The sequence below is a fragment of the Halyomorpha halys genome, unplaced genomic scaffold (assembly GCF_000696795.3).
Source record: "Halyomorpha halys isolate HHAL.00 unplaced genomic scaffold, Hhal_1.1 Scaffold68.1, whole genome shotgun sequence".
Lineage (NCBI taxonomy): Eukaryota > Metazoa > Arthropoda > Insecta > Hemiptera > Pentatomidae > Halyomorpha > Halyomorpha halys.
In genome coordinates, this window is record NW_027116161.1 from 734,571 (window position 1) to 751,110 (window position 16,540).

Genomic DNA, 16,540 nt, shown 5'->3' on the forward strand with positions numbered 1-16,540 from the left:
TATTAAAAAAATATTACAAAATACTTTAAAATTAATTTATTTCATTGGTTCCAGCAATATTACGATACATTTATATGATATGAAATGAGTCTGACAGTTATAGTTTGTCAGCACACAATAGTATTAAAAAAAAATAATAGTAATTCTAAGTATTTTTACATTTCATATAAATGGAAAAGATCACAGAACACAGTCTTTTGCATATGCTGAATGGTGTAATAAATATAAACTAGAGAGCAAAAACGATAACAATTATATCATACTTACAATGCATGTATATACACATTCAAAATTATTTATAAATAAATAATGATTTTAAGTAGTAATAGGGGGTGGTTTAGATCTTCTGGATGTTTCTGGATGAAGGAACCTGAAAAATAATAATAATTCTTGAATATGTACTATGAAACTAAGTCATGACTTGAAATAATTACGTTAACAGAATGCCAGACAAAATGCAACTGGTATACATGATTGTTATTTCAATAGTACATAAAGGATCAATAACTATTTATTTTGTTTGAAATTGAACGTAATATATTAGAAATAATAGAAAATAATTATAAAAATACATTTTTTCCCTTCAAGACCAGTCAAAACTAAGAACCACTTAAAAATCAAATAATGGGATGATCAATAAAAGATAAGTTTTTTTAAGAACTTAAAAATACTTTTTTTTACACAATTTGTTGTTTTATTTATTTTAAGTATACATCATTGATTTGTATAGTTTGCTTCCCTCTCAAGATTAAGATATCAGATTCCTTCACAAAACCACTCCTTAGGATCCAATCAAGTCAAATGATTATTTTATTTTTGATTTTTCCGGAGTCATTCAAGGGTCCAAGCTGGAATAGCTGAAAACTTTTTCTGGGAAAGGGTGCCCAATGGTGAGTTGCATTATCCTGTCTTCTTTCTAACATCAGCCTTGAGAGTCCTTATAAACTCCAAAGTTCAAACAGGTGGCAAAATAATTAACAGAATATAGCCATACAGCAGCTTGGATATGCTGGTGAAATTGGTGAGGGACAATCATTTCAACTTTCCCATACTCAGGCTGCAAGAAGAGATCTAGTAATAAATGAAACCAAAACATAGTACATGTTGTCTACAGAACAAGCGGTACAAGACAAGGAAGGCCACATTTTGGAGTAAAATATGAGAAAGTTAACAAATTTGAACATAAATTGGTTATCAGGTAGATTTGGAAAATGATATACCCAGAGATGTGAGGTCCAGCAGATGTTTTACTGATGTACAGCCTTTCAGTAGTTGCCTGCTTCCAAGAGCAACAAAAGTTTAGTACAGCTTTGTAAAACTTTAGTAGACAGCTTGGAGTAAGGAAATGGATGGTCGCTGCACAGGTCAGGGGCACATGGTTTGGGCCTAATTCAGGTTGTCTTAACTTAAAAATGAGTTACTGTGCCATTGGTATATACATATAGATGTATATAGATATTGCTTGAATAACTTCTTTATCTTAATATAAAGTTTTACCATATTATTTGTCTTATAATCCTTTAATTGGTTATGTTCAAGTGCCATATAAGGAAAATAACCGTCACTCTCATCCTTCATCCATGAATGCAAACTTGATGAATGTATCTCAAAGCTTTCACAGAATCCTTGCCTACACTTTTCCCCCTTCATTGCTTTTTTTTTCTTTATTTCCATTCTCTTTTGTATTCCCATTAAGTAAACAAAAACTCATGCTTACATTGGAATATATAATAATAGACATATGTATTTTGTATTCAAATTAATTGTAATTTATTAACATAGAGTTAATAAAATAAGTATTTTATCAGCAATAAAGAATAAATCTCCCTCTTAAACACTTCTTGTTTAAATTATTTACTCGGGGATTCAAACAAACAGAGAGCAGTATGTTTTTAGATTAAATAAAAGTACATACTATTATAAGTTTATGACACCAACACATTAATATTATTTAGTTACAAATATAATGTAATAGTTTTGTAAATATACATAGGATATATTACTGTAACTGTAAATATATAGTTCATGATAAATTCAATATTTTAATAGAAAAGAAAAGTGAATAACTGGTATTCTATTGAATGTAAATATGTGTATTACAATAATAAAATTGATTATAACCTCACCTATAAAAGAGGACCATAAAGACAATACCAATAGTGAAGGGAACAACAGATGAACAGATGAGTGGTATGTAATACCATGAATTTTTTGTAAAGTCATCCGAACACAGAGACCACACAGTAATTGCGATAACATTCTCAATGAAGCATATTGGATAATAAACAAGATATCTGAAAATATTAAAATTAATAGATAAGGATGCATGTATTATATAAAAAGAGAAATAGAGGAACATCACCAGGATGGGGGAGTATCCTGAAATATAGGTGGATAATTGCAATAAGCTGGAATAAAGATTATTTGCTGTAATTATAGAAGCACTTTTTTCTTCATAGACACAATGATTAAAATTAATTTGCATTTGAAAATTATTATTAAACATTTAATAACTTCAAACTTAAATAGATTTTGAAGTTTAAATAGATAGAAGAAAGGTTAGAAAAATAATTTTAAAAAACAGAACAACTGACTGCAAATCATGAAACAATACTTTGAAAACATAATGTTGTCTTTATAAATATACAATAAATGTTTTATTGAATAATCTAACATAATAAATTAAAAGAAAAATCTTTTTAATTCAAAACAAATCAATCATATCACATAAAAAGAACCTCATTGTCTATAGTTCTCTTACTTCCTGCTTTTATGGAATTCTAGAAATTCATAAACCTGGTCCAAACAATACCAATATCATTTTACCTTCTATCAAACTTAGCATATTTCTAGAACCCTTCCTACAAATCCTTAGCAACAATAACACTATGCTATTCTTTTTATTTATAAGAAAAATAAATTTTCTTCGATATTCCTACATCCATATATCCTTGGACATTGAAAGCCTTTTGTTCACTAACATATTAATACAGAAAGCCCTTTTTATAAAAATATAAAAGATAAATGACTGCCCCTTGAACCCTTAACCACCATCTTGGTATACACTGGAGCTTCTCTTCATATCTTTGAAGAGTATCAGAACAAAAATCTAATATCCGACACATAGTAGTCAACTTCACATTGTTGACGAGGTTCCTGTCATCAGATTACTGTAGGTCATCTTCTTATTATTACTTGTAATCGATTTATTTTTCTTTCTTATTTAATTTTTTTTTTTTTTAGATATGCAATTACAGCTTATTTCTTTTATGAGTTCATATTATTATGATTTCTTTAATATGATATATTTACAAAGTTACATTATATTATGTCAATTTATAATCCAACTTTCTGCTATTAGTTTCAAAAATACAGTCCACACACATTATTCAAATTTGTTTTTTTATTCAATTACCAACCACTTTTGAATCATTTAAAAAAATTTCTTACCACAGTACTTTTCTCCCTTAACTCTCCAAACACTAGACTACCAATTTTTTACATGCTGATCAAGATTTTTATACAATTCCTTTTTTTGGTTTTATTAGAAGCCTTTAACACATTGGAGACATGATATCACTTCAAGGATTTAAAGTAAACTAAAAGAAATTTCAAAGATGACCAGAAGCAACCTGGTTTAAATTCTGTTAGCCTAAATCTTACGTTGTACTGTATCTATACGCCTTAAAAACTATTTTTTTGGTAATTTCTTTGTAACTTTACACTGCCTAGCGAGTATCTTAAAACAGGAATCAAAAGCATTATTTTCATATACTCCAGTACCAGTACAATTAAAATTGTCCTACAAATAGGAATTCCTAAAAAGAGAGACCCTTCTCAAGAGATTTTACCATATTTTGTTTTGTGTAACTTATATATACTATTTTAGTATATATATATATATATATATCATATTCCATTATGTAATTCCACTATATTTATTCTTCATACATATATTATTTTCATTACATGTATATATATATTCCATTGAACAAAAAATTCTTAATATTTTATAGGTTATTTAAAATAAAAAAATGAAATCTTTATCACTGCAACCCATGAAGGGCCAGTGGTTCACTACTTTGTAAGAAAGTGCTATTACTTAAACAACAGTAGTGCGAGGAGGTGATTTGTTCAAGATCATGCTCAAGTAAAAGATTTTTCCCAAATTAAGAGTATCCACTTTATAGAAGCTGAGACAACACCAGGTTGAGTCATGGCTAGGATAAATAATTATCTGCCACAGCCGGACTGAGATACCTTACTCCCCGGAATAACACATACATTACAAATTATATAATTAGATAATTCAATGTCTGTGCCTTTTTTATTATTGCTTTTGTATCATTAATCCTAAATAAAGCTTTGAAGCTTATTATTTTTCAAAGTTATGTTATTAAATATCATAAGGACTACATTAACCCTTATTGGTCATATGTCACCTCTCACGTTACAACAGTACTTTGTTGCTGCTGTCGTATGTCAAATGGGAGGTGACAAAGCGAAACTCCCTGATTTTAAGTTCTTGGGAAAATTTGTTTTTGGGGTCCATGGTGGATTTGTTTTGGGGCCTGTGGCTAATACAATTTTAAGTTTTTGGGCAAATATATAAGAAAAATGTTTTTCCACCTATCATAATTATATTTCATAAGGTTGATGTGTTGCAACAAATTGTTGCTGTCAAGGCATATATATATATATATATTACAGTTAATGCAACTGTTAGTCCACTTGCATTACTTGTATTATTACGATTATGAAATAAAGAACCCAATCCGAAAATAAAACTGTCTTAATAGTTGATACTGTCATAATTGTAACTATCAAGTAGTTATACCATGGCAAGGAATATATGTGTGATTGTTAAAGTAGCGGTTACTTCACTGACTTTACTTCTACTATTAACGATTACGCCTAAACCAATGTGATATTACTGTAACTATTATGTAACTATCAAGTAGGGTTACTACTTGATATTAATATAATAGTTAGGTATTAACCTTGGCAAGGCATATACCTATGATTGTTAAAGTAGTAGTTATTTCACTGACTTTACTTGTACTATTAGCGATTATGCCAAACCCAATGTGACATTACTGTAACTATTAAATAATTATACCGTTTTTCAAGGTACTTTCAGGTTCAAGGTTGACATCTCCAGTTATATATCACTGCCTTTTCTAAATAAATAATTATTTGAATCTCATACAAGTGTAAAATGAATAATTTCTTACAAAAACATTATTTTTACAATACTGAATTTTATTTTTGCATATTTACTGGAACCACATAAAACCTAGTGAGGATCAGGTATAAAAATCTAGCGAGTAATAAGGTTTATATTAAAAAGAAACTCAAGGCTTTTAGACACAAGAGTAATAGAGCTCTTAATAATGCGTAAAAGGAATACTTCTTAATTATATTTTTATAGACAATAATAAGCACCAAATAAAATAACAATAAAAAATAGGATTTAAAAAGAAAGAAGGAAAACAATATTGAGACTAAAACAAAAATTATACCTATGCCTTGTGTTGCCTTCAGCAGGAGTGAGGTAAGTAAAAATGTAAACCAGGCCAAGAATAGCACAAAATATAACCTAAAAAATATTTTTTTTTAAAACATTATCTTTGATTTCTTAAATAATATTGAAACATGTGAAAAAGTTTCATCTAATATTAGAGAGAAAAAAAGCTTAACATATAAAATATTCCAAAATGATGTATAGATAAATTCACTAAACTGAGCACATCTTGACTGACCCTCTCATGTCCTGTTTTTCTATAAGCCATTAAAGCTTGAGATTTCATCCTAGTTTAAATTGTCACTTGAGGCATATAATAACATTATATTACCATTCCTTTAGGCTCTTTAAAAGAGTATTTGGTGAAACCTGATTAGCTACATGCATTCAAACTTTATATACTCTTCAATAATGTCATCCCATCCTGGAGCTTTTCCTGCCTCATCCTTACAATAGCTCGTTTGGTTTCATCTTTCTCTATCATCTCATCAAATTCTGTATCAATCGAACATCCATCCATCTTGATTATTGATAGGATTCAGAAAATAATAGCTAAATTACCTCGATATTGTTATGGCAGTAATCTTACCAGATTAAATTCTAAAAAAAAATTGTAGGATATCATAAGTATACATATTGCTTATTTTTCCAAGTTATCGCTTTCCCGTTCTGTGCCCTCAATTCTTCTTTCCTCATAACAACCATTTTCCTTGCATGGTTATCTTTTTCACTTCAGAGAGTAGTATTGCTGACTCCAGAATACTATTCTTGATATTTTCCCATACATTATCAAGTCTTACGTCCATGTCTAATTCTTGGAATCTATTTCACAGATTTTTATGTTAGCGTCTTTTCTCAGGGTTCAGCAGCCTTTTCACTTCGATCCTTTTCTCAATGTGACAAACTTTTTATACCACTACAGTATTTATAAACCTTTCTGGAGAGTTAAATCCAAAATATATCAAAAATCAGTTTAATAAATTGTAGATTTATTGCAGCATGGTACCAAACTGAGACGTAAATGGTAAAAATAATATTTAATTTTTTATAATGGTAACACAAAAATCGTTTGAAAGAGAATATTCTTAAATAATATTATGATACCAACAAAGTTTACAGGAAAATTATTACCTCAGAAAGCCTAGCCCTTATGGTTGAGCCAGCAATTGAAAACTGTGTGTTTTCAAATATAGTTAACCAGAATGTCATAAGTAACCAGTGGATAGCACAGGCAACTGCAGTCAAAAGTGGGAAGATTGAAGCCGCAGCTGATATACTAAGAATTCTAGAAACCTGGAATTATCAATAATTTGGTTGTGACATAAATTAAATCATAAGTAGAGAATACTTTATTGCATGCACACACCCACACACACACTCTGAAATACCTATGCTTCAATTTGTTTATTGGATACTATGGGTAAGGCATTTGAGAAAATCCTGTCCCTCAGGCTACAAGAGTTCAGGGAGGGAGTTAATGGCCTCTCGGGGGCTCAATAAGGATTTCGTAAAGAGCGATCCACGATAGATGCTGTAGTATTAGTAGTCGAAATAACTCTTACAGCCATTGCAGGAGCAAGGTGGAGGGAAGGTGCTAAGTATTATGCAGCAATCATCACTCTAGATGTTAAAAATACTGGAAGATGGACCTGTATAATAGATAACCTACGGACTATGGCGGTGCCAGTCTATCTTATGAGAGTTCTCACAGACTACTTCAAAGAGTTCTGTTTTATCTTTCAGACATTGGCCAAAGGAGATACGAGGTGACTGGTGGTGTCCCACAGGGCTCAGAAGTAGGGCCTCTTCTGTGGAACGTCATGGACGATGCAATCTTCAAATTGACAATGCCGGAGGGAGCCACAGTTGAAGGATTCACAGATGATGTTGCAGTTGTAGTGGCGGTGAAGTATTTGAAAGGAGTTACCCTCATCGCTAACCAGGCTGTTGCTATGATCCGGAGGCTGCAGATTCCAGAAGGTGGACTCGTAGACTAATAACCGATGTTGGTTTGTGGTATGGTCGCCGGCATAGTGAGATGGATTTCTATGTAACCCAATTTTTAACCGGACATGGATGGTTTAGAGCCAACCAATACTGATTCAAACTGGACAACACAGCAGAATACCCTGGATGCCAGACTATCGAGGAGAGAGTGGATCACACGTTTTTTTGCTTGTATTCGGCAAACAATTGATCAAAATAATCCATTTTCAGTCCCAAAACATGGATGCCATTGGCTGAAATTAAGGTTTTGAATTTTTTGGCAGATAGGGAACCAGTGTGCCACCACTGTGAAGACTCCATTTGTCTCTGGAGTAAAATGACCCAAACATTTCATCATCAGTCATGACGGAGCTCAGAGAATCCTAACCTTTCAATTCAAATTGCTCAAGGAACTCGAGAGGGCCCAGATTCAATCTGTACTGATATTTCAGTTCTTTTGAAACAAACCTTGATAGAAATTTTCAATATCCCAGGGTTTCTGTAATTGTTTCCTGTAACAAAGATGGTAAAATTTGAGGAAACAGCAGAAATTTCATCCAGAGTCAATTAGTGGTCCTTATGAACATTTGCCTATATTTTTTGCAGTAACTCATCAATTACAATTGAAAGTCTTACACTCCTTTACTCGTCAAGAATATTCACTTAACACTTTGACCGCAGGGGTTATGGGCTACCCTGAAAACCACTAAAAGCATGATTTTTTTTTTTTTAATATTTTCTTTTCTTTCAATTTAAATAAGCATTATACAATGTATAAAATGTAATATTTAGCCAATTAAAGTTTAAATACCTGTTTTCAACCATGAAAATACATTGTCATTACCTACAGATGCTACTGAATACCTGTATGCAATCAGCTGATACATAAGTGTTTTTTAGCTGAATTACTGAATAAAGATTTTAGAAAGATTTTGCCTATCACCGCATTTTTTATTTAGCAATTGGAAAACGTGAAATAATCCAAAATAATGTAAAAAAAAAAAGCCCTTCTTTAAATAAATAAAAAAAAAAAACCTTTGAACATGTATACAATTTTATTGGAAGGGTGTAAAATAAAATAATACAGAATAAATAAATTTTTAAACTTAAAAAAAAATTTGAAGGAGTGTAAAAATCCTTAAAAATGACAAAACCTAGAAGGATCATAGGTGGTGGAAGCTAGGACAGTAGAGCTCTTCCAAAAACTCTGAACACAAGCTAATAAAGTAACCTCCTTTTACGACACATTACCATCATAAATGCTTCCAAGCCACCACTGCTTGACGACTTTGTGTCGTCGACTGCGATCAAAGTGTTAAACACATTAATTTGGCTCATAGCACCTTTGCCATACACATTCTTGATCCATGCAAAAATTTTAGTTGTTTTCCCTTCTGCAAGAATGAACCTTGCATTTGGCAGTATTTCTTATAAACATATTTCACAGAAATGGAGATTACAAGACAAGTTTTAGATCTGATGTGGATCTACGGTGCTCGTTATGTTCACAAGACGCCCCACTACTCCTTTAATTACCAACTTTTGAAAAATAAAAATTCACACAGCACGACAGTCCAACAGTATTCTAACTTTCTGGATATGCCTTGTATTTACATTAAACATGCTGATGACTGAGGCATTGATTTTTTTATATATACTTTCCCATTTCATTCTAGGAATAAAATCATTAAGTCATATGAAAGACACCTTCTATAATCTTATCATAAGGTTATAGACCTCATCCTCTTCTGGTTTCTAATTGCTTCAGATCTAGATAATCTAGAAGGCTGAGGTCATTCCAGTACATGTTAGGAATTGTCTGCTGACTCACCACTATGACATTCCATCATAATATACAGAATAAACATCATGAAAATCAAGAAACCACCTGTATAAAGATTAATTGCTGTTGTTAAACATGGATAAAACAATATTAGAGCAAAATTTTTATTAGAAGCCAAAATGTCATTAGATAAAGATATTTATAATCAACATCTCAGAAAGAATGAGAAATCAGAAACACTAATAATGTAAATAAATGCTAAAGAAATAAAAAGTATGGAATAGTAATATTACCGTGACCATGAAATGCCAGGTAAACTGCACACAGGTTCCCATAATAGAAAGATTTGATTTGTCTTTCTGACATAGTCTAATTGATCTATGATAAGAAGCCATAGACCAAGCCATTGACAGAAGAGAACTTGCAATTGATAAACACTGATGGAGAACTGAGGACAAAAAAAATGCAAATATTCATTTAAAATAGTTATATACTAACAAATGAAGTTACTTTTTAACCCTTTCACAGCTTTGTATGAGATATTTTAATAACCCTTAAATATATTATAATATACCCTTATATATTATAAACCTTTCTCTTCCAGCTAGATGATTTCGCCTATCCAAGTTTTTCGAGGTTGATCCCTAGGCCTCTTTACAATGATTCTTAACTCGAGAAATTTACAGAATTCCCTTTCATCATTCATCCTCATAACATGATTGGATTTTTTTCAGTGGTGGTAACCTCAATTCTTTTCAATCTAATTCAATCATTATAGATAATAATAAATCATTTACAGACATTTTTGTCTTTAAAGGATTGTGGAATTGGAAGAAGAAAAATCATTAAAAGAAGTAGAATAGTAATAAGGAGTTGCAGATATTTATGTGCCAAAGAATGATTGATTTGCTGACTCATCAGCAGAGCTTGGCTAGGAGAATAGATTTAGTGGTCACTCCATGCAATTCTTGGGAACCAGTTCTATCCAGCCCAAAAAGTTTTAACCAAAAAGTTTTATTTTATTTGACCTTTGTTTATATGTTATACCTTATCACTATCGATGTCCACACAATTTCATTGAATTCATACTATTGTAAAAGATTTGCTTTCATGCGATAATTAAAAAAATAAACATTAAAATCAAAGAAATGAAAAAATAATAATGATAATTTATTAAAAATTAATATTAAATAGTACAATTAACAGGGAGTACTGAGGTCAATAAGTTGAATTAACCAATGAATGGAGTAAGGAATTCTTCAAAGGGCCAGCAAGGTAGTCTCTTCTACATGAACAGCTGATAAATAATTCTTGGTCAACTTGATTTTCACCATATGAAATTCATTTTTTCAGAGCTTTAAATTTTCAAAAAAATAATTTATTAATAATCTGAGTCACAAAATGTCAACTCATGGCATGCCAGTAGGAAACCTTAGTTATAAAACATATATTTTATTGAACATAGAGTCAAAACAAGAAATCTTTATTTAAAACTTTTTTGTGTAATATCAGTTAATAGTATTCTTATGAAACTAAAATATCTGCTTACTAGCAGTTCCATTTTGCTTACTGATGGTCGAAATCATGAAAGCCCCTGGAAACTCCAAATTGGCAACAAAATTGGTTTGTTGAATATTTTAATTCTATTTGGACCAGGAGGGTTCATGTTTGGGGGGGGTCATGTTTTCATTATAAAATTGTACAAGTGCAAAATTATCCTGTCCACTATTTAACAGATTCATTGGACTTGTAAAAGATTTGAGGAAAAGAAATGTCACAGCACATGCTATAGCTGGCATTTGTAAAATCATACCTTTGGTAGTGGTTTTATCATAACAAGGAAAATAAAAGAAACATGAATGCTTATGTACAATACAAATCAAAGGTAGTTTTTACATTTACTTAGTTGCCACATGCCAAAAGAGACAGTAAGCAAAGAAGACGGCTCAAGATATGAACAAAATAGTTCCTAGGAATCATTCAAAAGAGCCTACAAAGCTTGAACCAACAGCAACATTAAGGGCGGCTTCAATGCTAAAATTGGGGCATATAGAAATTTATCAATTGTTACTAATTGGATTGGACATTAGACAAGAAGAAAACTGGTAAAGTTGTAATAAACTTCACAGCATCTCAACACCTTGCCGTTGAAACACCACTCTCTGCAAGGAAAAAGATTCAGAAGAAAACTTTAAAGTTACCAGATGGCAATTACTCTCAACCAGATCAACTATATGCTTATTAATGCACGCCACAGATCAAACTTACTGTGCATGAGGATCTTTAGAGGTTCACCAACAAAGCCAATACAAGTATCAGAACCAGAATCTCAAATTAATTATAAAATATAATTACACATTTTTAAATCTAATAAATTCATCAAATATATAAAATGAATTTATTTAACTATTATGATTATAAATTACGTGTTAATGTTGATTTATCATTCTCTCCACTTAGGACAATAGTAATTTGTAGAATTTGCTGAGGAGCAGCTTCTAGAAAACACTCAAATACCCTCAAAAGTGCAACATCAGAGTCCTCTTTCAGCATCAACTCATAATACCTGTTACAAAAAAATTTTAAACTTTAAAATAATTACTTTTACAGTAGATTGACATCAAATTAAATAAACCCACAATTATTAAACTTTTTTTTAACAAGGATTCAGAAATAAGTGAATGCATTCTCATAATGTAACATATGTTGAATCATTCATTTAAACAATCTTTACTATCAAGATATTAATAGTTTTTTTAAAAAAATAAATATAATTAATCTAACAAGAAGTTTAAAAGGGATCATAAGAGTACATAGATATAAAAATTGGATTTGATTTTTTCGAGTAATTAACATTGCTCCATCCATCTATTCACAATGGATGACTCCTAAGAATTAACTGATGACAATAGATTATTAAAAATAACTTTTTTGGACTCGAAGGACCATAAACAAATAAAGTGAAAAAAAAAAATCCAACCTCTGTTGCTAAGGCGGTTGAGGAAAAAAAAAATTAAGTAAGGGAAAATTAATGATCAAACTAAATGACATGTACTGGTAGTATTAGAACAAAAATAAAGATACATTTTGAAAATTTAGTTCTGAGGATGAGGGGGAAGATATCTAGATTCTTGAATGTCTCAATTAAAACTACCGCAACTTTCATCTTGTTTGCAGCTTTCACTTCCCTTTCTAACCATACATTACTTTGGCAAGGGAACTTTCTTTTGCTTGTACAGTCAGAAAAGTCTTTGGTTAGTAAGTTTCATCACCTAAATATCATAAAGTTGCAGGTGATTCTCATTCCAACCCAAAGAATGGTCAAATCAGTCCTTGTTACTCTTAAATGCACTAAAATGACTCTGACAAACTAACTTAAGTATGATATGACTTGAATGTCTTCTTGTTTATTGATTACTACTCATTTGCAATCCATCAATTAGAATCCCAAATGGGCCTTTCACCAATGAAGTACTGAGTCTTACAAACTTGTAAGAAAAGATTGAACAGTTTGATAGAAAGCATTGTTCCAGGTCAAATGATAGCTAGAAATTCATACGAGATAAAAAAATGTATGGACATATTCTCAATATGTATATAAGCGGTTGACAATTTTTATTTATGAAAATTCTATCTCATCTCAGTTTAATACACAGATTTTGCACAAAATATAATGCAAAACTTGTAGATAGTTAAAATTGGTTGAATTGTTTAAAAAAATAAATTAACTAAAAACAGAGTTAAGGTACTTCTTATATTAACCTACTAGTCTGTCAATAGGGTTTTGAAATTTGTTAAACAACATGCTTTGTCATCCTAATTTATAATATTGTGCACCACTTGGCAGGATAAAATGTTCTATCAATCCAAGATTTCAATAAATACCATGAACAATATGATATAACTTCAAGTATAAATGTTTATCATCAATAAAAATGTTTAAATAAACAATTAAATGATTGTGGTAGAAACATTAACTTTAAGGTTAAAAAGTACTAAAAAATAAATCAAAAACAGTAATTTGGAACTAAAACATTAAATTAAATTAGTTCTAATAGAATATGATATGCATGTATGTGTAAATATAAATTTAATTCAAATAATCTTTCTACATATAAACAATTAAGATGGAAAAAAAAATAAGATAAAATTACTTTATATGCTAGTTTATAAAAGAGGAGCAAAGTTCCATAAGTGCTTATTATGACAATATCAACTACTATTCATCACTAAAAACCAATGAACACATTATTATACATTTAAAGTGTCAAATGCAAACTTGTCTGCCTATCACAATTATGTAAACTTATACGAGGAGAATATGGTTGGGGGAGTGGTCAAAATAAAACCCAAATAAGTTGATGTAACTTATTTAATCGTGCCAACATTTCAGCTAGAGTTTCTAGCCTTCATCAGGGCTAAGGACACATGATAACAACCAATTAATATAGAAAATAAAAAATAAAATATAAACAGAGTGACATAAAGTAAATAATTTTACATAATAGAATTAATAAAATATAGTGATGAGAGAAGTGGAAAATAAAATGTATACATAGGTAATTGAATAAGTAGGTAAAATAACATAATTAAGGAAATGAAATTACATAATGCAAAGAAACATGAATATATTAGTTATTAATAATTTTAAAATATGGAAAGAAAAATAAAATTGAGGGAAAGAAAATAAATGTAGACCATAATAATAGATAAAGAGGCAAAATATAAGTAAAGTTTAACAAAAGAAATGAATAGAAAAAAAATTTTGAAAAAATAATAATATATGGTGAACATAACTAATAACGTGGGTACGGAAAATTGAGAAAAGAAGGGGGGTAAAATAAAGATAGGGAAAAAAAGAGAATAAAACAAACCTGTAAGCTTGAAATTTAACCACCAAGTGGTTTCTACGCCAAGAACGGCCAAACTTCGAATTAAAAAATATGTTAAAAGAATGACTAAGTGTTTTTAAGAGGAAATGTTACGAGTGAGTAAAAAATGAAAAGTAAAAAGTAGAAAATATTTAGAGGAAGAAAGCATGTGAGAGGGTGACGACAAATGGTTTTTGGAAAACGTTAAAAATATTTATATGTACAAGGATGACGAAATACCGGAAGATGACAAAGTGTCATGAGTATTTAACAACAGTTAAAAAGAGGAAAAGTATATGAGGGTGACGAAAAATGTGTTAGAAAAAGCTTAAGAAGTGAAATAATACGTTACAAAGTGGGCAGGAAAAAAAAAAATTATAAAAATTACTTTTTTAATAAATTAACTATTTGCGAATATGTTAATGATAAGTTGTGCTTGTCGGTTTTTAAATTGACGGAAGAAGGTTTCAAAGAGGCTTTCAGAGATGAGCCTTTTGTCATGGTTACGAACTGTACTAAGTATAGATGTTTTGTCGAAATCGAAGGAATGATTTAAAGAAAGAGAATGTTCCGAAAGTTTTGAGGCAGAATGATTATGTGAGGAAACAGAATATTTATGTTGTTTGACCACACCCTCAACCATCTTCTCCTCGTATAAGTCATCCACGGTCAACTATCTCTCATAATTATGTAAACTTATAGTGATAAAAGATGATCATCACTGAAGACAGGAAATTTATGCTCAAATTCCTTAGCTTATAAACTTTCCTGACTGTTAAATGTTTAAAAAGTGCCATAACCTTTCCAAGTATTCTAGGTCAAGCAGATACTCTGCCTACTTCATTGGAAGCATCTATTGGTTGCTGTAATTTTTTATACAAATAAACTCATTTAATATGATTAACAATAAATTTTTGTTAAAAAAAATTTAAAAAATAAATAGATTGATACATAATAACCTTTAAATTCACACAGAGAAAGGCAGAAAACAACAATGCACAAAATTGTTAAAATTATATAAAATAAATTTTCTTGGCTTCTAAGATGTATTTTTATATTTATATTGTTTTTTTGTACCTATTACCACCAAAAGGTTTCTTTGAAATCAGTGGTTCCATGTCCGAAGTCTTCCCTTGTTAGTATTATTTTTTGGTAAAGAAAAAACATAGTTAATAGTTGGTAGAAAAAAAGGCAGTATGGGTGACATAGATCGGGACCATATTTTGACGTGAGATGGTCTGAGAAGTATTCAACAAGATGCAAATCAACTAAAGGCAAAAGTAAACTTATATTGGGATGTGAGAGGGGAAATGGTGTAATAATCAACTTCCTGTGGTGTAGGAAAAAAAAATGGTATAAAAAAATATTTTTCAAAAATTTTTATTCAAAGGAGGTAATTATAAATTATTAAAGTAAAAATCAAATATACAATACGGCAAACACGACAATTATTCAGCAATTATGAAAAATACAGTCATACCGTTTTTGTTCATCAAAATCTTTCCTTTGTTCAGCTCGGCGTGACTTAAGTGCATAGTCCAATGAATCACAATACCTGAGAAAAAAACATGAGTAATCTAAGGATAGAAGTACCAATATTTGTAAAAATATATATAATTTAAATTTTGCAATACCTCATAACAGGAGCCAGTTGAAACAATAAAACAAATATCCGTATTGTCCATTTTTTGACAACCATCCGGGATGAGGAGGGGTTTTCTTCATTTAATACATACCTAAAAATGTTATTACAGTGAAACTATAAATAATACATATCAACAAAACCAAGCATAAATCATAATTCCACTAAAGTATATTTTTGGTTAAATATTTTCAATAATGAACCTTTGTAATTGATAAAAAATAAAATGAAACTCACTCAAATTTTAAGGTTTTACGTTTCAAAATACACACATATGTTGAGTCCAAAAACACACCAGATATTTATTATTTACTGATATAATAAAATAATAATTTTAAATGATAAACCTTCTGGAATAATTTGCAATGTTTTTCATTATCTTACTTAGACGTCAAACATAAAAACATAATTACAGAAGGTCAGTATAAAAATTGTTCTGAAACACGAAAAATGTGTAATTGTAATAATTATGCAATTCAATTAATAATATTAAAAACTGGGACGATCAAGTATAAAATGGAATACAAATATAATTATTATTTCATCACATTCTTTATGTGTCGAAATCATGATTTCTTTTAGCCAGGCTTAGGAGGCTTTTATTACCAGTTGAGTTATTCCGTCAAAGTCAGTTTAAACTGAACAAATATACAGTTCCCTAACTTTTCCAGCTCATTTTAAAAAAAAATCACAGTTCTTTAAAATAGGTATAACAGGATATAATTGACACATAT

At 30.1% G+C, this 16,540-nt stretch overlaps 1 protein-coding gene across 1 annotated transcript in view; it reads right to left on the minus strand.

The window, feature by feature from the left end:
- LOC106692722 (XK-related protein 6) overlaps positions 1–16,540 on the minus strand; it is a gene marked incomplete at its 3' end in the record, with an annotated part of 19,168 nt that continues 2,628 nt past the window's right edge. The window contains 8 exon segments of the mRNA XM_014438835.3: positions 1–370; positions 2,127–2,294; positions 5,523–5,599; positions 6,656–6,817; positions 9,587–9,741; positions 11,720–11,859; positions 15,645–15,719; positions 15,799–15,900. Of these exon segments, the coding sequence (XP_014294321.1) occupies positions 316–370; positions 2,127–2,294; positions 5,523–5,599; positions 6,656–6,817; positions 9,587–9,741; positions 11,720–11,859; positions 15,645–15,719; positions 15,799–15,900 (934 nt within the window).